Below are 21931 nucleotides of genomic sequence, written 5' to 3'. Positions count from 1 at the left end.
CCAATTAAAGTAGTTTCCTAAAATTGATATTCTAATTATCAAAATTGATTTGAAATCGAAAATCAAACTATATTTTTGTTTCAAATTAATCTATTCATGTTAAATGTGATGTAAAATAGGGTTATATTTGTCAAATAACCATCTATAAGATGTTATGTATTTGTTTTTTTTATTTTTTACAAGTCTTATAGAGTTAACTTAAAATGAAAAACAAACCACTTTATAAGACCATCTTATAAGACCCTTTTATAACACATGGTCTTATAAGACCCTCTTATAACTTAACTCAAAAAAACAAATAGCCCCTTAATCTCTCCATCGAAACGCAACTATTATTTGTTCATTAAAGTTTCTTGACTCTATAAGATCTTTTCGTATCCATCACTCCATGGAGGAGGTGAGATATTGTTATATTTGTATTCATATATTTGTCTTCATCTCTTTCAGATCCCTCTTCCAGTTGTTTAGTGAATTTGAAATCCAATTATTTGTCAAGTAAATTCTTAGAAAGTTATTTGTAGTCAGATTATTTGTTTATATTTAATATGTTGATTGAAGGGTCCAAAGAAAGAAAATAACTATATAATATCTTCTCTAATATGACATGCATGCTTATGAAGTGATTTTCTTCTTCCCCAAAGCTCTGAATACTTCACATTTTTTTCTTCTTCTTATAATGCTTTCATAAACTACGTCTCTATGCTGATTTCGTCATTAGGGTTTAAACCATTGGTTGAGCACGTGATTTACAGTTCCTTCCTTAAACAAGAGAAATGGGCCCCTGCAATCTCTTGCTATCCTTTGAATCTTCTTAATGGTAAATCAGCTTAATAAGGGGTAGTTAATTAGCTCAATTGTGTGACTTTGAAGTTGTTTGAATTTGTCATTTACAGATAATAATCAGTTCCAGTTAGATTTATACTTGCCCAAGTATGCAGTGGTGTTCATTTTTTTGTCAATGGCCTAGGTTTCCCTTTTTGCATTTCTTTTCGGTGTATGACGGGCTGACGGTCTTATGGGAAGCATTTAATGTATTTTGGCTACAAGAGATTTAAGAAATGATGCGTCAAAGACAATATGAAGTACATATGATGGTATTATTTCTGTCGATGGTGTTTGTTATGGAACAAATGATGGTGTGGACTAACTTATATATAGTGTTAAGTACTTATGGATTAATGGGGAGCAAACTATTGGGAGAGAATGGGTCTATCGGTTCAGAGCGTACATAATGTTGCTGGCAGTTGTAGTAGCAATAGCATTATTTATTTATTTTATTTTTGATAAATTAGTAGCATCGGGTTTGTCTGGCTTCGTACCCTACAAGGGAGGAGCGGAACCAGCCCAAACATGATCCTTCTCCTCCTACTCATGTGATCTCCCCCACCCCCTCCTACCCCCTTACTACATACGTATTCCTACTGTAAGGGTAGCACCTGTTGTTTCATATATGAATATGATAGGTATTGCATTCCATGGGGATGATGTGGACTTGGAAGTGCTACATGCTGTGCTGGTCACAATAGCTGTTGTGCGCATGCATATCCCTTGAAAGCTGGGACTTACCAAATAGTATCTGATTACACATTCTTACTCTCTGGAAACTTTCTAAGATATATTACTTTGATTTTTCAATTTTGCCACTTGGAATAGATCAAAATAAGATTTGGTAATTGCTTACAGGTTTGATAATATTTGCTGGAGGAAGATCCAAATGACTATTAATTCAGGATCTCAATGGAGTTAGGACGAAAGTAATATCTCGAGGTATGTGCAATTAATCCACTAGACTCATTGGAATTCAATTTCAATGGTTGAAATTGCAGGCTTAGGTAGAATCATTTGTTCAATGCAATCTAATTTCACGTGTTCCACAGTTTACTTCATTCGGCATACAAGTTATTATTATTATTATTAAAAGCCTCATATCTATTAGATTAGCTTGAGCCAAGCTTCTAAACCTACAATTCATATCCTAATTGAGATTTGTCCATAGATGGGTAAATTAGGATTGATGAGGTAGGTACCGATCGACGCAGTTACGGCACTGACCGAGTTTATTTAGAAATTGGAGATAAGAGACTGAGGTAATCATGGTGGCAATGGATTAGTTGTGTGGATATTCTTAAGAAATAACTTATTATTTGTTGAAGCATGGTATAGACATTGCTGTTGTGTGGAAAAAGATTCTCCGACTTTCGCGAATTGGGATTGAAAGGGTAGTCAAATACCCTACTCACCTTGCAAGTTTTTGCCAGTGTATGTATACTTCAAGAGTTCAAGAGGTGTTGCAAGTTGGAATTGTGTCCCAGTTTCTTTTGGTACTTCAGATGGACCATAAATAAGTATCAATTTAACTTGAAGAACAATTTATTCGGTTGTTTATATTTGTAATTTTATTATATTATTTATATTCAATAGCGTATGGCTATGCAGAAGTTTATTGTTCATGATATCCGTATTATCACTTAAAATTATAACCAGCAAAAGAGGGTGAATATTTAGAATATTCTAAAAACTTTTCTATTTTATCATTCCCATGTGAATGCTTAGAAGATGGTACAGTTAGGAGGCACCATGCAATTACAAATAAGTTGCATACTCACATTGTACAAACGCAACCTTAAATCAATTTGACGCCGATAGGGCGTGCACATGCTAAACATATATTGATTGGTTCAATTCTTTTGTGCAGGTCCAAAATAGGAGCCAACAGATGAGCGACAAGGCACTTGTAATATCGCAGTCTTTTCAACGAACTTCTTATGTTCCAATGTCTAAACCATTTTTTCACATTCCAATTTATACTGAATTTTGTGTCCCAGGTGTGCTGTGAGTATAGCATGGCTAATTTCAGCATTGGAAATCGTATGAGAAAGCCAAAGGGTGACATATATATTTTCTTTTCCTCTTTTTTTATATGATTTCTGTTGTTAACATAGTTTAGCATACCTTTCAAATCCTAAATGCTAAACATGCACTTACGAAAGACAAAGCACACAAAATTTCAGGCAGTAAAATAGGCATAAATAAAAGAAAAATATTTACCATCCAGATAAACGATATGTTTTCATTAGTTACCTCAATGTGATTTCTTATATCCAATTTGCTATGAGTTTAAGAGGCCTTCAGGAGATACCATAAATGATTTTATTAGTTAAAAGTTAAAACTTTAAATCTATTGTTATTTTTTAAAGAGCTTCTTCTCTCTCAGTGGGTTAGATGACCTCCAACCCACAATTTATTTAAGGTAGAGTATGTACTAACCACCAACTTCCCCACCCACCCAGCGCCCGCCCCCCCCCCCACAGATCTGGAACTGGTGTTTTGGTATTGTTAGTGAGTGAAGGGTAGTTCTTGAAAGTGGGATCCATGGATGATGAGGATTTTTTCCTGGCATCTGAAGTTGTTAAACTCATCCTTAGTGCCATGTGGGGTTATCATATGCTGTGGGAAAGAGGGAAAGAGGAGAGAAATGAGTCTCTGAAGGGGAGAAGGGGAGCTCTGTGCTGAGGAGCAATGAAGGTGGGGGTGGGTTTGTTTTTTTGGTGAGTCTTAATATGTGTCCATTAATTTCTTATTATTGTTTAACTTTCTTAATACGTTATGAAGATATATTGTTTAGGAGAATTGCTGTATAATTATTTTGTATTTGAATGAACACCACCTTTTGTCCATCTCTAGCTCGATTTTTTTTTTTTTTCTAATAAATCTATACTAAGCTTGGAAGGGATTGTAGAATTAGCAGGTGACTTCCATCCAGATTGTTGCATCAGTAAAATGAATAGTTTGACTTTTGTGATGGATTTCTCAAAGATCTTTCTTTCTATGTTGGGTTTAACATATTAAATGGTGATCCAACTGGCGTCGTTGAAACTGAAAAGTGAGTGACATTTTTTATAATGTCACCGAACTGTTATAGAGCCGTAAGCTTATTATGAGAGTGCATGTGTAACTACTTTAGTCTGTGCCATCACTAAGAAAGGAACATTGGATCTGTATCCCTATGGTAAGTCTAGAACCTCCCACCCTTCAGCATCAATCTATAACCGAAAATTTATTATGTTATGAGTGCCCTAACACTACTATTATAAGTTAAGTTCTAAATAGTTCTCCTGTAAGACTAATTTGTTTAGATTTCCCTTGTATATCTGTTAGAATAACATTAATATATAATGTGTAGGTTAGAGACAATCCTTATTTTTATGTTCTTTATTTCTTATGTTACATATTCAGAATCAAGAGGAGATGAGGTGGGATTGACTTTTATAAATATAATAAAGATTATTGCAACTGAAATTGTTCGATGTCTTAGATACATGCATGAAAAATGTTGTTGAGGTCTTGCCTGTTGTACATAGCAACTTGCAGCCAAGTAACATTTGCACATGCATTCCAGCCACTAGCTTTGGCAATTTAATTTTCCCTACTATGTATTATTTTGAGTTGCGTTTTCTCATTCACTTTTACACTCTATTTTCATGGCAGTGATCTCTTTATTTGGGAGTATGTCATATATATGAAACTTTTGAATAATCTTTACAGGTAGATGTTTCACTGTCAAAAATTTAGGATCACTAGGTACATAGGGGCTGCTGATAAATGGATTTATAGTCGTAAAACTACATAACTTAATTGTCGAGCTTACATCTGTGTCTGCCATTTCAGGTAGTCCATTACTACCAGTTTTGGGCCCTTTACATTATTTATGGCTTTATCCATTTATCTCTTCCACATTTATAAGTGAGTAGTTATTCATATTAGCTTAATTTATTGCTATCTCATTTCAGGGATCTGTCATACAACAGTTTCACTGGGGATCTCCTTATCTCATTTCAATATTTTACGTATCTCATTGGCTTGGGAGTCATATACTTATACCAATAACTTACGTCATTTAATGAGGCACTATTGTAGTGTTTGTATGTCTGGTTCTTATTGTGGACAATATTGCAGGTACTTGCAGGATAACGAATTCACTGGCTCAGTTATTTCCTAGCGAACCTCCAGCTTATTGGTATGTATATAATGTATAGTATGTACTACACTGAATTATGCTGCATTTTACTACCCACTGTTGATGCTTCTATTAAATTTATGATTCAAAATGTGTTGGATTTGTCAGTAACAATGTGGAAGGTGAAGGCAATTTGTTACCCGTCAATACAACGTATGGTAGGTGTTCCAACCATTTCTCTATTATAAATTCTTTTCATTGTATACAGTTTCCTGGTTGGCCGGTCACTGTATGTTTATTGGATTGTTAGTTAATACCATTTACCTGCTTTGCCGGAATACCTGATAAGTCAAAGGATTTTTGGAACATGACCTTGATTCTGTACCATTCTATAATAATCTAATGTTTTGGTATTTTATTCACGTTCAGAAGATGTCCCCCTTCCAGGAATCACAATTGATGAAAAGATGATTGTATCATCATCAACTGGGGCTCTATCTTTACAGGAAATCCCCAAGAAACTTGTTGTTGTTGGTGCCGATTACATTAGCCTGGAGATGGGTTCAGTGTGCGGATGGCTTGGATCAGAGGCAACTGTTGTTGAGTTTGGGCCAGACATTGTCCCAACTATGGACAGAGAAATTCGTAAGCAATTTCAGCGTACCCTTGAGAAGCAAAAGGTGAAGTTCATGCCAAAGACTAAAGTAGTTGGAGTAGACTCCTCTGGTGAAGGTGTCAAGCTGACTTTGGAACCATCAGCTGGTGGTGAGCAGACTACACTAGAAGCTGATGTTGTTCTTATCTCAGCTGGAAGGAATCCATTCACAGCCGGGCTTGATCTTGACCAGATTGGTGTAAACACCGATAATGTTGGTCGTATCCCGGTGAATGAGCGCTTTGCCACAAACGTTCCCGGTGTCTATGCTATTAGTGATGTCATTCCTGGTCCCATGCTAGCTCACAAGGCAGAAGAGGATGGTGTTGCTTGTGGAGTTTATAGCAGGAAAGGAGGGTCATGTTGATTACGACATGGTACCTGGGGTTGTACACACTCACCTTGAGGTGGTATCTGTTGGAAAGACTGAGGAACAGGTGCAGACTCTTGGTGTTGAGTACCGTGTGGGCAAGTTCCCTTTCCTGGCACATAGTAGGGCCAAAGCTATTGATGATGCAGAAGGGTTGGTGAAAAAATTGCTGAGAAAGAGTCTGACAAGATATTGGGGGTCCACATCATGTCTCCTAATGTTGGGGAGCTCATTCATGAGGCAGTGCTGGCCATGCAGTATGGAGCTTCAAGCGAGGATATTGCTAGGACATGCCATGCACATCCAACAATGAGTGAAGCCTTCAAGGAAGCTGCAATGGCCACTTACGACAAGGCCATTCATATCTAATACTGGTTTTGTCTAAATTTTATATAGCTCTTGGGAATGATTTCGGATAAGTTTCTTTGCACGACACTTGGTTGTTTTTGCACACTGAAATCAATTGTTCCTGTTATTACATACTAATATTTCTTTTTGTGTTTGTCAATGCGCGAGTGAAATTGTAAGAGAACCATATCTTTCCTGATTTACTGTAAATGGGGAAGCAATTAACGATTGATACTCTGTTCATATTGTTCTATGCCATCTTTTCTACTTAAAATAGAATTATGAGCGGACTTCCTTCTGTTATAACCCCAATTTGTTTGAAAAGAAAATTCTATACGATGTGTTTGTCTTTTGTAAATAATAGTTGTGTTCTTGACAACGGCCATTTGACCTTCTTTTCTCAATAGTATATACCTAGTACAAAACATTACAGATGTTCTCTTACTTCTATCGCTTCTTCGGTTTATGACAGATTATGCTTTCACATTCCAGACAATATTCCGGAAAGCTTGCCTAATGTCTCCTCACATGCTTGCTCCAAGGAGTCCACCCTCTCTATTCACCATTGCACAGTTGTAAACTCTATTAAAAAAAGAATAAGTTCTACAAGGAGAGGCAGAAACCCAGTGTATGCTAAAACTTACACCGTCGCAGAGCTGCAATCAACTACAAGCAGTTTCAGCGAGTATCACCTTCTTGGAGAGGGATCACTCGGTTCTGTTTAAGACGACTCACCATTTAATTAGCTTATCTGATTTTTTACCGTTGAACTTATAATGAGATTTTACATACTTACAATGCTTTATGTAAAGGAAGACGAGTGTATATAATGACTGCATTTTATGATATTTATGTTATACATGATTGGCGTTCAACTTGTTGGTGTGCTACTTTTATGCAAAAAGAAATGTAGGAGGGGTGCTTTATATATGTGATTAACTGAGTGGGTGTTCGAATGTCAGATATTGCATCAATGATATGGGATGTCCTAGGGATGAAATAATATGTAGCTATTTCTTTGGTTTTGCATTGGAAGTTGAACACGTTTATATTGATATATACAATGGGATCTAAATATTATTGAAAGAAATATTACTGTTGCATTTTCAAAAAATATATTTTTTATTATTTTATATTTTGGTTATAGGGCCAATTTCAGAGGCTGTGAACAGAAGTACATTTGTTATTCATATTTTCCTAGCATGATTAAAGGAGAGATGCCAATATTTTGGATTTGGTAAAAAGGGTGCCAATCCCAAAAAATAGAGTGTAAATACCGCGACCCCTAAATTTTTGCCTTCTCACAACTGATACAGACTGTCCTCTCCCAAATGTTCGCCACGTTTCAATTATTTCATAAGCCCCACCCCAGTGGCCCAGAATATACAACATGCAACTAGCATACGAGGATCACTGGGCATTAGCATTCTCCGTAGTCCGTACAATGGGAAATTTGGTATTGATGGTAGAGTCAGGGCCGACCCTAGGCCAATGTTGATTAAGGTCTTGCATAGGCCCAATATAAATCAAAACAAAAAGGCCCACTAAGCTATAAAAATCCCACTGTAGGGTTTAAAACCCACACAAAAAGTCCATTATCTGATAAAGAAATAAAGGCTTTATTTTGCTTAGGCCCATTCAAACGTAGGGCCGGCCCTAGGTAGAGTTGACACCAAAACCCAACTCAGGTTAAATTCATGAGAGACCCGACTCTGCTCAGGCTCGGAACATGAGCCTCAGGTCTCAAAACCCTACCCAACCCAGCTGACTCGTACCCCAACTCTGTCGAGGGTTAGCTGTGAGCGGAGATGAATGAAACCAAGTTAGAACACTCACGTGGTGTAATTATGCCTAAAGTTATAAAAAGAGAACATGTTTAGTTTGTAAGAGTATAAATTGACCGAAGAGTGCCAGGCCCCTCCAACAGTCCTAATTGCAAATTTGCAAGGACTTGCGTACACTGCATATACTTCTGTTTTTAAATGAGATCTCCACTCAAATGCAGACTCAAACGCCATTAAAGTTCTTTGCTGATAAGCAGCTCAAAGTCGAGGGCCACTGGCGTGTACAGTAAGCTAACTCCAAGAGATATTGGGTACCTCTCTCATTTTCTCCATTTAATTATTCCAAACAAAAAATGTAAGAACCAATCCAATCCATGATGTACCGGCTCATAAAAACCTGCATAGGCTAGGTTTAGGACCTGTAATCACAAGAATCATTTGAGACTACCATTTTTGCCGTCTAATAAGCGCAAAATGAAACACCATCTCTGCTGAAATAATCAACAACCTTGTCAGTGAGATGTCAAATCAACAGGCTAAACCATGTAAGCAATAACTGAACATTTTACTATTCCGGAAACCCAAGTGGATTTTCCTCCATTCAAGAACTCAAATAATGTATACACGAGACAAAACATGCAAATGAAAATTAAACAATTATCAGAAAATTTCAAGCAAGATGTAGACCTGTGCAAAGATAGTTAGAATGTCACTACATGTAGGAAATGTGAACAATTCCCCCACATGAATTTTTTATCATAAACAAATCAAAGAAACTAATCTGAAGAAACAGAACGTAGGCCAGATTACAACAGATCAAAAGCCATCTATCAATTCATTCTAACATGGAAACAAACAAACTCTCAAGATTCTGAACTAAGTGTTGGTAGCTCTAGTGTAGATCTGCTGGCTAGCATGAGAAGATATCATCCTGATGGAACCTTTAGACATCAAATCTTTGATAGCACGTCGAGCCAGTGATCCATTCACCTGGGGAAAAATAAAGGGCCCTTCAGTCATTTTGTGTGGACAAGTCTAAATTCATGGACTATATATGCATTCATAAATAATAAGAAAAGCTAATGGCCATGATTAATCAAGCAGACGACAATTAGAGAAAATGCAACTGAAATCCAATTCCCATCACTATGTTTAGTTCATTTCTGCACTTGTGTTTCAAAAACAATCACACTCTAGAAAAGTTATAAAGTTTCCCAGATGATTGCATAATTCCATGGACAATTTGCATTGTAAGAGCTATGGCCGCGATTACGTAACTGTGAAAGAGAATGTAACTGAAAACCAATTTCCATCAATATATTTGATTCATTTCCCCAATCGTGTTACAGAAACAAAATCACAACACATACAGAAGTGCAAGCGCACAAGTTTGCCACCCTTAACAGTCAAAAAACAAAATTTCGAATCAAGGATAGGGAAAGTCATGACAGGATTTTGTAAAAGTAACCTCCTGAGAACATATTCCATAAGCCTCTTTACCGATTCTTTTTTCAATGGTTGATGATTAGTAATTAATTTACCTACCGAACTACTATGTTAGACACAAACAAGGATTGTCTTCCTTTGTTCAACCAAATGGAGAGGATAAAGACAGTGGATAAATAAATCTACTTTATGATAAAGAACAGTACTAATTGGAAGACATTAATAAGCTTTGACTGCCAATACGCATGACAAGTCTTTAAGTAAACTGTTCCTTTTTTGAAAGGATTATCATTACAGTAGATAGCTACATCAAGAAGTAGACCTCAACTAGTACTACCTCCCCTTTTTCAATCAAAAGGATAGGCATGAAAGACAAGATGCATAAATGAGTCTAGCTCATGATAAACTTATAAAGTTAGGGACTAACATAAAGATGTCTAATCAGCACTTGACCGTAATATGCATTATAAGGCTCCAAGTGATGAAGTTTTGTTTTCTCGATCGATTAGTATTGATTGATCATGGATTGTCTCTCCTTGTTCAACTATAAAAGGAGACGCATGAAAGACGAGATGGATAAATAGATCTAGCCTATGATAAAGTTAAGTGCTGATGTAAAGATGTCTAATCAGCACTTGACCGTCAATAAGCATGGTAAGGTGAGTGATGAATTTTTCCTTCTTTTTGATTGATTAGTCATTTACCTAGCTAGCTACAAATAAGCCAAAATAATAATCGTCTCTGTTCAATGAAAAACAGAGCCATGAGAGACACAGTGAATAAATGACACTAGCTCACAATAAAGTTAAGTGCTGGGGGAAGACATCTGATCAGCTCTTGACCGTCAATAGGCACGATAAGACTTCTTAAGATAGAACACCAAATAAAGAGACAGACTTTTAATAATCATTACTCTAAATAGCAACATCAATATAAGCCACAAAATCAACCGTCTCCCTTCATCCAAAAAGAGAGGCATGAAAGACAATGCGGATAAATTAATCTAGCTTACGATAAAGTTAAGTGCTAACGGTATGATGTCTAATGAGCACTTGACTGTCGATAAGCATGATAAGACATCTAACAATATAATACCAACTTAAAGAGACAGGCTATTTATACTAAATTACTCAACATAGCAACATCAATAAAAACCACAGAAACAATTGTTTCCCTTCATCAGAAAAGAGATGCATTAAAGACAATGGACAAATAAATCTATATTATGACATAGAGGACAAATAAATCTAGATTACTCTAAAATAATTATGTCAAATTCAATAAATAATAAGGGTTGTGTTTTTTAAACCAGAATGGATCATATATGTAAAATGTGATATATCACCAGCATTTTCCGCACATATTCACTTTCAAAAACAGTATCGTAAATTGCCTTGTGTGTCGTAGTGAAATGTTATAAAACCTTGAATGAAGCTTTCTGAAAAGAAAATCATTCTTCAACCATCATAAGCATTCCCAGTTCAGTTTATGTTAAGATTCAGAACGACTAGTGCATGATTGTACATACAATTGAAGCTACATTTGGGTCACAGAATTTCGATTGCTGGAAAGTTGAGAGGGAGATGGATATCTCCATCATTTGAAAATTTGAGGAAAGCAGCTTCCTCTTTATTTAAAAGGGATTGTTTACAATTAAAATTTCAGGGAATTTGCAATGTTCATCTCCTCTTTGCATTTCCTCCTACGAAATTGAGCTACATCAACTTTCTAATAAATAAAATTCCTAGACATAGCCTAATCACGAAAATATGGCCAAACACCGATCTAAGGGAGTTGCCCTTATGACTTAAAAATCAAAATGTCAAATTATTATATAAATATGACATTATGACAACCAAAAGTAAACATTCCACTCGATTGCCTCATAGAATACAACAAAACACTATGGTTGATTGTTGGATAAACTAACCTAACCTGGGTTACAAATATGAAATTCATCTCAACTAAAATTTCAGTCCAAACCACATCACGATACGAAAATTAAGAAGAGAGTAGAGAAGTATTACCCTCAAACGATCAGACAGGATGGAGGGAGTAATGAGCTTATACTTGGGTACTTCAGAGAGTAGCTTATCATAACTGGCTTGATCAAACAAAACCATATTGTTCACCTTCTCCTTTTGCTTTCCCTTGCTCCATTTCTACATACACAAACAAACAAACAAACAACCCCTTTTAATAGATCTGTCAAAACAAAAAACAAATTTAAAAAAAAAAAAAAAACAAATCCGTTACCTTCTTTTTCTGCTTTCCTCCACCAGACTTCACTGGCTTTGATGATGGGGGTGCAGCTTTCTCTTTCTTTGGCGCCTGTTATATTTGAACAACAAATAATTAAGAGTGATAATATTTGTACAAAATAAAATAATGAAGAGAAAAGATTTGAGGTCGTTACCATTTTGTTGTGTTGGGATTTTGGGTGGAAGCTGAGAAAGAGGCTTTGGTTTTGAGGAAGGGGGTAGAACTTTATAAGAGAGGCTAGGGTTTTGTGGGGAAATGATTTGGTGGTGCGAAGGTGTATCGAAAGTTAATTTGTTTTATTTTATTTTTTTCGATATTAATTAATTTGTTTTAGATCATCTCAATTCTCAAGGTTACAAAAGTATATGACTGATGTCATTATCAACCAAGACTATAGTAGCCTGGAAACAAAAACAAAACTTAGGGATGTAAACCTAAAACCAAATAAAAAATTGGGGTGAGTAGGTTATTGTCATTGAAAAATAACAAAACTTATTATATAGTTTTTTTTTATATATGATCTACTCACCATAAATATCATTTCTATAAAAATTAAACTTGTTATATTCTCATTATTTGTTGGTGACCAGTGCGAGATTTGTGAAAATAGCAACTCCTCCTCCCAAAATCCAACCCCAACCCCCATATCAGGCATAACATCCATATTGTGCCCATCGATGGTTCAAGGGGGTTGGCATCACATACTTACTACCGCCACAATAACTGTCCTTAGCATGGGGTGGGAAAGTCAATCTGATGGGAGCAGCCACTAGGAGATTTGATGTAGGGAGTGTAGAAGAAGCATAGATGGTTACTTTAGAAGTTGCTGCAAAACTAGCTAGGAGCACTAGAGAGACCTTTATTTTGTTTGGAGGTGACTATAAAACAGTAATACATGATTTACAAAACACTCTAGAGTTGAACTCTTCTAACAGGCGGTTAGAGCATATTAGATCTATGATACTTGGTTTGTATAAGCCTTTTACTTTTTGTCAATTTAATTGGATTAGTAGATTGTCTAATGTAGAAGCTCATGATCTCGCAAATTGGGTTGTCCATAACCAAGATGTGAACTTACTACCTACTCATCTACTAGCATATAGTACTATTCCGTTATGTTTTAAATGATATAAGACATGTTTCTACCGAAAAAATAAAATAAAATAAAAATTAAACTTGTTTGAATAATTGATAATATTGGCAAAAGATGATTGCAAAAAACTCGACATTTATGGGTCGTTAGGTTTTTTTGTGAGTTGGCAACATATTTTATCTAGGTTAGTAGAGGATATCAAACGAGGTGAATCTTTGTAAAAATGATCTTTATGGTCAGTAGATTATATCCACATAAATACTATGTTATAAAGTGTTGTGTGTATTAAGTGCTAATCTTGTTTTGTGTAGGCATGTTTGGCAATGCTTTTCATGCATGAATGATTTGTTGTTTTGATGTACCAAGAGAGAAAGTTCACATAGTATTCCATTGATTACATATTTTTATATGCATTTTTCTAGTCTCTTTCATTTCAATCATTTTTTTTTTTATCAAATTGTTGTTGTGTGTGTGATACATGAATATGTGATTGTGCGTTTGTGGTAACTAAATTTGTTTTCATAGAAACAAGTGATTATTAAACACAATGGAGAATATAGTTGAGAATGGTGAAGAAATCAAGATGATGAAATAGTTTGATGAAATAACACAACAACAGAGATAAACCTCTCTTAGAAGTGACAGTAAGAAATTGAAGCCGACTAAAATATTTAAAATTCAGTAGATGTGTATAAACAAATGCCATAGAAAATTTAGAACATTGTCGTACTGTCCTTGTATAATAGATTTGAAATATTTTCATCAGGAGAAATGTGTTGTTGTTGTAAACTATTTATCAAGATCATTGTTTTTGAGTTGGTTGTGAACATTTTTTTTTAACAAAAAGACATTGCCCAAGAGAAAATGCAACAAAATCAAGATGCATGTTTCACTTGGATAGGCTATGGTAGTAAGATTTTATTTTATTTATCTATTTTCTATTTTATAGTATTTAATAATTATGCAATTCATTACTACAAGTACTACCATTAATATTGACTCAGAGTTTCAGATGGTTTATGATTTATTATTTTTCAAGTTTTTATTCTTTTTACTTGAACTACATGATATAAAATCTTTCGGAAATACACCATCTTTGTGTTTTTTGTTTGTTTTTTTTTATTTGTCAAATTAACATTTTATTAGTATATAAACAAATTACACTAGGAGAGGCTTAGGCCATTTAAATTTGCAAAATGCGTGGAACATAATGGCCTGTGTTGGACTATTTTTCATTATTTTAGGGGAATGTCGTTTTTTCTTCTGTGAATGATGCCACTTGCAACGTCTTCCTTGCTTTAGCCACGGGACGTATGTGCCATGACCTCATCAGGTTGCACCTTACACCCCATCCGACCAAGTGGCGCTTAACAGGTTAGCATCCCGTAGATGATAAATGGCGGCAAGCTTGGCAAATTATAATGGCATGGCAGGATGCGAAGGAACCTCACTTCTTTATAGAAGAGAAGGATGACGAGTAAACGCTGGAATGGAGGTAAATTTTTAGTTTCAGTTAGTGTCTGCTTATGTCCCAAACAATTTAATTATGTTACCCCATAATGGGTGGAACTCTTATAGAGTTGCGTCAGTTTTTTTATTTTCTATATTAGTATGTTCTAACCTTGTTTTGAAGATGTTCCAGAATTTCACGCGTTTCCATGATATTTTTCTACCCTCTTTATTTAAATGCTTTGAGGACAAAGCATGCTTCACCGATCTTGAAAAGAAGAAGTTTCAAATTGTGGAGGTCACGAAGGCATCTGAGAATGAGAGAACCAAAAAGATCATGATGGCAAAAGGTTTTGGGGACATAGAAATACGTGTAATTAAGGCATCTGTTAGGATATAGATATGTATAATATGCATTTGTTTTCAAGTTAAAAATTTCAAAAATATAAATAAATAAGTTTATGCTATACACTTAGGAATATTGGTATTGTTTTTTTTCTATGCTCTTAACAATGTAGAAGTCTCCGTAGCTTTTGCATCGAATAATTGTTAGAAACTTAGGTTAATATGTAGGTAATAATCTTTGCATCTATCTATAAATATATTACATGAGTATCTATGATTGTGGAATTTGAGTATAAGCAGAAGGATGAAATTTAGGCTAGAGTACTTATTCTACAAATCCTATGAGAATATAGCCTAAAAAGCCTTATATGAAGTTGAAACATTTGAGAAATGACACAAGAGGGATAAGTAAAATCGGAAAGGATAGAGAAATCACACGCCCACTTGCTTGATCACTATGCCATATCCTAGCGAGAATTTTAGGCCCTCTTTTGGATCGATATATAAAAATTCAAACCTATGAATTATTTTCAAGAAGTGGATTATCTCGCTTTAGTAAGCCCCTAAAGAATTGTATTGGGATGGAAGAAAAAGGATATTGACGAGCCTTTCTTTAGCCTTCCATAAACCACAATTCCTTTACCGTTACAAAAACAAAACAAACTAAAAATTCAACTTACCCAATCTAGAATAAGTAGAATGAGAATAGAATGAGTGAAGAAAGAAGAAGAAAAAACATGTGTAAACAAAAATTAGTTAGTTGCTTGAGGAAAAGAAAAGAAGTTTCCATCCAAGGAAAAGAAAAAAATAGAAATAAATAAAAACTCTAAAAATAGAATAAAAAGGAGTCAAAAAAGCCAAAGAAAAAAAAGAAAAATATGGCTAAGGATGGAAACAAAGTATATAAAAGAAAAGAAAATAACAAGGTTTTCTAAGTTACATAATATGAAAACTCTATTATCTCGATTTGTCGCTTTGAATATCCATTTCCTTACTTCTTAAAAAACCATCTCCTAATCCTCGCGAACACCTAATAAAAAGACCTCTAGCTTAATTAGGAATAGGTTAGTGTGATAGTAAGTGGCGATGATGTGTTTGATCGACTCGGCTTCCTTGTTTGTCATTGAGATTGTAAGGTAAAGTGTGCCCTACACACTATGGATAAATTTTATTTTATTTAAAATAAACTTGAGCGGAAAAATCGAGTGGTTTTGTCTTGACATTTTATGTGAGGACCTACTTAAGGACGCTTATTCCAAGTTTTCATAAACGAACTGCTAGGCATTTTCATAGTATTACTCATAGTATATATATTTGTATCATAGATGATTGATTATTATGCATATATTAGTTTATGTTTTTGACTTGGTTATTCTTATTCAATTGCTAGTGAGATGTATAGATAGTTGAGACATGAATGAGAAAACAATAGTTTTATTTCTTAGTCGTTGTAGTATAGATGAAGTTTGTGAGTACCTTCACTGGAAAACTCTCACGAGGGTTATAACTCATCCACTTTATAGGGAATTCCTAGTGGTTTAAGGCCTGAAATTGTTGCATATGGTCAATGCAATCGCGATGATTTTGTCCCAAAAATGAAAGTAGATAGAACTCATTTTTGGTCACTTATTCTAATTTTCATCTTTGCTGGGAGGACAAGCAAAATGTTAAACAAGGATTATATTTATGTAAAATAAAATTTCCATTTAGGAAAAAAAAATAAATAAATAAATGCAATTCAAATAGAATTTGTTTTGGTTTGATAAGAGCCAAAACTGTAGTTTTAACCCCTTAACAATCATACTTTTAGACCAATTATGTGAGTAATAATTAAGAGTTAATATCGATTACGTGTTTTATGTATTTCGAGCTTTCAAAGTCTATATATGCGTAAATGTGCCACTTTAGTGAGATAAAGGAGCAAAGGTCGGTTCCTAAGGAGTTACGTGAATAAAGGCCAAGATTCAAGGAGACAAAAGCCTTTGTAAAGCCCGGGCAAAAGTCGAAAAGTCAACACCCGCGTAAAATGCAGGACGAAGTCATTTGAGAAGCCCCAAAGAAGGCGTATTAGGATTTGGACTCGGGTTTTTCAAGAATTGGGAGTATCTTATGTCAAAACGAATCGCTCCGGAAAGAGATTTCCAATGGTCCAAGCCTTGGCCCAATCGAGAGGAGAAGGAAGTGGACTAAAACATCTGTCGAAGCCAACATGAGAATTTGAAGAGCCCATTTTGGACTAAAGAAATTGGGTTTTGGGCCCGATTTTCCGGCCCAAAACATGGCTCCAAGCCCATGCACGATTTTTGGATCTGAAAGTATAAAAACAAAATAATATATAGTAATAATTAATTAATAGGGCCAATTTTAATTAACTAAAAATGACCAAAATAATAATTCATATAGTAATGGTAAATCTATACCCCAAAAATGGAAATGAATCAACTAGTAATATTTATATAATAAAAAGCAATGGTGTGGGGCCCGTAGGGCCTCCATCCAGTGGTTGTCATTGTCTTTTAGTAAGTTGTGACATAACAATGACAACGTGTCGAGATTTTGCAGGCCGTAGGCAGGGGCATACCCTAGTATTCAAACAAAATCTATATATATTTTTTGTCTCACATGACAGGTGTCCTTTCCAAATAATATGAGTGAAATTATTAGGACATTTTAGAGTTTTATTATCGAAATATGGAGCGAAATGAATATTTCATACCATTAGTGGTTGTTTTGGAAAAGGCGGTGGGCATGGCGGGAAGAATGGGAGCGAGATATTTGGGTCGAACTCGAAGACTGTATTCAAAATTAGTGAGTGAAGAAGAGAAAGCTACTGAAAATATTCACATCAAGGTTCAGTACTCACTCCTCTCTATTATTCTACACCAGGGTTTGATAGGTTTAAAAAAAAAACTGTTGCTTAGTCTGCACTATAGGTATATATAAAGCAATGGGAGAATGGATACCTGCAAAACTCTGTTTTATTTTATTTTATTTCTGATTGGATTATGAAGGTTCTCGTTGTTTTATTCTCCTGCAAGAGAAAACTTACATTGCTTATTCTTAGAGAATCAGTAGAGTTTGTTACAAATACAGCTCAGACACAGTTGTACACGCATGAAACACAGGGTTTAGAGATAGTGTCATAGCACTCGAATTGTCACCCTACAGCATTGGTGGATCTGACAGATACACTTTTAACAAGGTCCTTAGCCATGTCATTTCTGCAGATCTATACTCTGCTTCTATAGAGGATCTTGATACAGTTCGCTGCTGCTTCTTTGAACCGAAAAAGAATCAGAAACCACTGGTTGACCTTCTACCATAAGGACACCCTGCCCAGTCAGCACCAGCATATGCAATGACTTTGTCTTTGTCCTTTCTTTAACCTTATACCAAGTGAGACAACCCTTTAAATATCTCAGAATTCTCTTAACAGCTGCAAGATGTGTGCTTCTTGGTTGATGCATGAACCGACAAACTTGATTTACTGAACCTAAGATCACGTCTTATCCAAATATTATATTGGAGTGTTCCTACAAGAGATTTGTTGGATCTCTTAGAATTTCACCTGTTGTGGGTTGTCTAATTTCAAACTTGTGGAGCATGGTGTTGAACATTTTTAGCTCCTTCTATGTTTACTTCCTGAGTACTTCCAGTGCATATTTGGATTGTGTTAAGAACATTTCTTCTTCATGTTTAGAAACCTATGATCCCAAAAAATGATATAACGTCTCTAAATCTTTCATGGCTAACTTTGTACTGAGTTCTCCAATGAGTGAGTTACAGAAAGACATTTAGCATCCAGTCACTATAATATCATTACATAAACGAGAAATTTAACTCCCTGTGCATTTGACATGATTAGAAAAGTTTTGATAGTTTAAGTCCAATTTCGAGCAAAGAGTTCACTAGAGCTTCATGCCAAGCTCCAGGAGCTTGCTTTAAGCATAAGGACATGTGTAACTTCCAGACAAAGTTTGGCTTTAATGGATCAGAATCCTCTTATAGAATCCTCTTTGAGTTTTCCATGGAGAAAAGCATTAGTGACATAAAGTTGTTTTACTTCCCAATCCATTTGAACTGTTAGAGAGAGTAGTTTAGAAAAACACACTGAGGCTTAAGCCTCAAGGCTCGCCTTAAGCCTTTTATGGGTTTAGCACCTGGAGGTTTAAGCCTTACATGTTTCTACTTTGTTTATATTTTTTTCTCAATCTTCTTGATAATGTTACTCCTCATAAGTTGTTTAAAGATTAAAACCACCTATTCGGTTATGTTTCAGCATCAAAACACCTCATTCTATTAAAAATAACAAACTTCCATCATCACCTACTTTTCCCCATTCTCTCCCTTTCTTTCTTTTTTTTCATTGAGGCTTAAGCCCCAAGCGCCTCTGAGGCTCGCCTCAATTCTCACCAAGGGAGAGAGCCTTGATGCGTTTTTTTAAACACTTGTAGGCTTAGCAACTGGACTGAATGTGTCGTTGTAGTCTACCCCTAATTGCTGGTGATCTTGGCAACCAACCTACCTTTGTATCTTTCTATGCTTCCATCTGCATTTTCTTTGACCTTGAATACCCATTTGCACCCTACAATATGCTGTCTTGGATGATGAGGTGCTAATGACCATGTTTGAGTATGGAGAAGACTAGAAGAGCATTAGATTCAAGTCACATTACTTCTCTCCAATGTTGGTGTTTTACTGCTTGACTGTAGGCACTAGGAACTTGAAGTCTTGAACACTAGCTTCTAGTTGGGTGAGTAGGGCAAAAAGAATTGGATGTTTGGAAGATTTATAAACTTTAGGTTTGAAAGTTCCATCTCTAGACCTTGTAGTCATGCCATGTTTGTTTGTGTCTTGTGGTGCAGAAGCTTGAATTTGTAATTGTGATTGTTTGTGATTGTGGTGGTGTTGAAAGGTTTGTATGAGTTGTTTGAGTAGATGACAGTGGTGTAGGAGGTATAAGAGTTGATATAATAGAAGGTGTATGAGGAGATGTCAGACAAGTCAATCAGAGAAGGCATTTGACAATTGGTCAGAGGATGCATTTGTTAGAGTGATTGTGATGTAGTATTAGGAAGTTGATTTTGAGATGATGAAAATGATGATATTATTTGTGTTTGAACTTTTAAGGTATGTTTTTGAAGAGTTGGCTGTGACACTTCTGTTGATGATGGAATATATGAAGGTAAGAAAGTTGGAGTTGAATTGAGAGAAGGAACATAGACTGAAGTTTTTGTTGTAGAAGGACTACATGGAATAGAGACTAAATGAGAAGATTTATATGGAAAATGGGCCTCATTAAAGACAACATGTCTTGAGGTATATCTCCTGCCACTAGTTGGACCATAGCACTTGTATCCTTTGTGGGACTGTATCCTATAAAGATACATTCAGTACTTCTAGGCTTCTAGCTTCTAGTTTGGATGAAGTATATGGTTTTAATATGGGAAACATGCACAGCCAATTTTTTTTAGAAAACTATATCTGGAGCTCTTTTGAACAACTTTTCATAAGGAAAAACCAGACTAGCGCTAGGAGAAGCTCTATTTATTAGATAAACAGAGGTTTGGAATATGTCCACCCAAAATTTTGGTGGTACATTGCTATGTGCAGTGAGAGCTCTAGACATTTCAGCTATATGTGTATGTTTTCTCTCTGCAGGCCCATTTGTTGCCGACTGTGAGGACACGAGTATTGTAGGTCAATACCACTTTGTTGTAGGATAATCTTGAACTTGTCACTTTTATATCCTCCACATTCATCACATCTTAACATTTTTATTTTGATATCGAATTGATTTTCAACATATTTTTGAAAGATTTGAAAAACAATTAGAAAGTCACACTTTTTGGTGTAGTGGAAAAATGCAAGTATACTTTGACCAATCATCTATGGAAGAAGCATAATATAAGAAACCATAATCAACTTTAGAGAAATAAGGAAAGGAATATATGATTACCTTGACTTGATTCTGTTCTTCTTACATTGCTTAATAATCAAATAGAGTTTGTTACAACTTACAAAGACAGCTCAGACAGTTGTAGGTTGTTAGACAGTTATAGAAAATGATGACCTGGAACTCTAGTACACGTGTCATTTGCTGAGTGTGGCAGTTGTATTCTCACTAGTACGACCTTAGTTGTCAAACATAAATTGTGATTAAGATTGTAGGAGTATTTGAATCAAGTGGCGTGTTTGTTACTTGGTAGAATCATTGATTTTGGCGTATTTGCGGTAGGCTTATTGAAACTAATTGTCACAATTTATTTGTGAGTTGCTAGTCTCTTAATATGTGGAAATTGGACTAACACATGATAATTGTGTTTTTAGGACCCCAAACCCAAAGAAAAGTCAACTACAAGCTCAGGGAGCTCTGCAACTGATGCCAAGCCAAGTGGAGCAGCATCTTCTACCTCAGGTGTATCAACTGACAAGAGGAAAAACTATGGTCTATATGCTGGAGTGGTACTTGCTAGCGGGGCTTTGGGATGGTATCTTAGATCAATCACATAGAAGCCTGAGAACCATTATTGCGGTTTGGCTTATATGGGAGGAGGAACAACTAGGATAAGTTCTCTGAAGGTACAATTATTATGTTTCTGTTTGGGCAGAGAAGGATGAAAAATATTAGAGTTCGATACTAACTTACAGTATATCATTAAGGTTTATGAAATTTTTTGTATTGCAAATGAAAATGCACACCCACCACACATGTTTTTATACTTAAAAATAAGGTTTATGAGTGCAGTTGTTACATAAGTTTTTACTAATGTTACATACATTTATTTGTTAGGTTGTCTTTATATTAACACTAACGAAAGCATTAGACATGTGCTGATGGTTGATACCATTTCATTATGTATGATTTTCTATTGAAGAGGCTATCTCAAAACATGTGTGGCCTAATAATTTCTGATTTGTCACCTGTTTACTTTTTATCCAAATCGAGATTTTTGGGGTACTTATAGTAGTTAGATAGTTTCTTGATGGCCCAGATGCCTTAGGTTGTGAATAGTCTGACTGTAAATGTGAATTTTACATCATCTTTTGGCACTGTCCTTGTCCTAAATCATGGTAGGGGTATTCGTCAGTGTTCATTTACCTCACACCTCAGTTTCTAGTTGCCCCAAGCCGCCAGAATGGTTGTGCTTTATGAACAGACTGAAAAGGGTGGAGGGTTGGTGTTGTTTTTTAATTGTTGAAGAATTTGGGTCTAACAAAG

The 21931-nt window shown here is 35.4% G+C and overlaps 1 protein-coding gene, 1 long non-coding RNA gene and 1 pseudogene across 3 annotated transcripts; 2 read left to right on the top strand and 1 right to left on the bottom strand.

Moving 5' to 3' along the window:
* The first annotated feature begins 241 nt into the window (after positions 1 to 241).
* LOC147482919 (dihydrolipoyl dehydrogenase, mitochondrial-like) lies at positions 242 to 6567 on the top strand (annotated as a pseudogene). Its single transcript, XR_015204715.1, has 8 exons — positions 242 to 397; positions 1684 to 1767; positions 2696 to 2734; positions 2826 to 2886; positions 4669 to 4743; positions 4957 to 5017; positions 5126 to 5175; positions 5387 to 6567. The product of XR_015204715.1 is annotated as a dihydrolipoyl dehydrogenase, mitochondrial-like (transcript).
* Positions 6568 to 8812: 2245 nt separating this feature from the next.
* Positions 8813 to 12151, bottom strand: LOC147482918 (small ribosomal subunit protein eS25-like). Its single transcript, XM_086578206.1, has 4 exons — positions 11977 to 12151; positions 11817 to 11891; positions 11588 to 11722; positions 8813 to 9104 (listed from the first exon to the last, which is right to left on the bottom strand). Exons 1-4 carry the CDS (start codon positions 11977 to 11979, stop codon positions 8991 to 8993), a joined length of 327 nt encoding a protein of 108 aa, XP_086434332.1. The 5' UTR covers positions 11980 to 12151; the 3' UTR covers positions 8813 to 8990.
* A 5105-nt stretch (positions 12152 to 17256) lies between these two features.
* Positions 17257 to 21627, top strand: LOC147482917 (uncharacterized). The gene is made up of 2 exons (XR_015203976.1): positions 17257 to 17559; positions 21040 to 21627. It is a non-coding gene; the product is annotated as an uncharacterized LOC147482917 (long non-coding RNA).
* The last annotated feature ends 304 nt before the right edge of the window (positions 21628 to 21931 follow it).

The sequence above is a fragment of the Coptis chinensis genome, chromosome 8 (genome assembly GCF_015680905.1).
Source record: "Coptis chinensis isolate HL-2020 chromosome 8, ASM1568090v1, whole genome shotgun sequence".
NCBI classification, from domain to species: domain Eukaryota; kingdom Viridiplantae; phylum Streptophyta; class Magnoliopsida; order Ranunculales; family Ranunculaceae; genus Coptis; species Coptis chinensis.
This window is presented reverse-complemented; position numbering and strand designations above follow the sequence as displayed.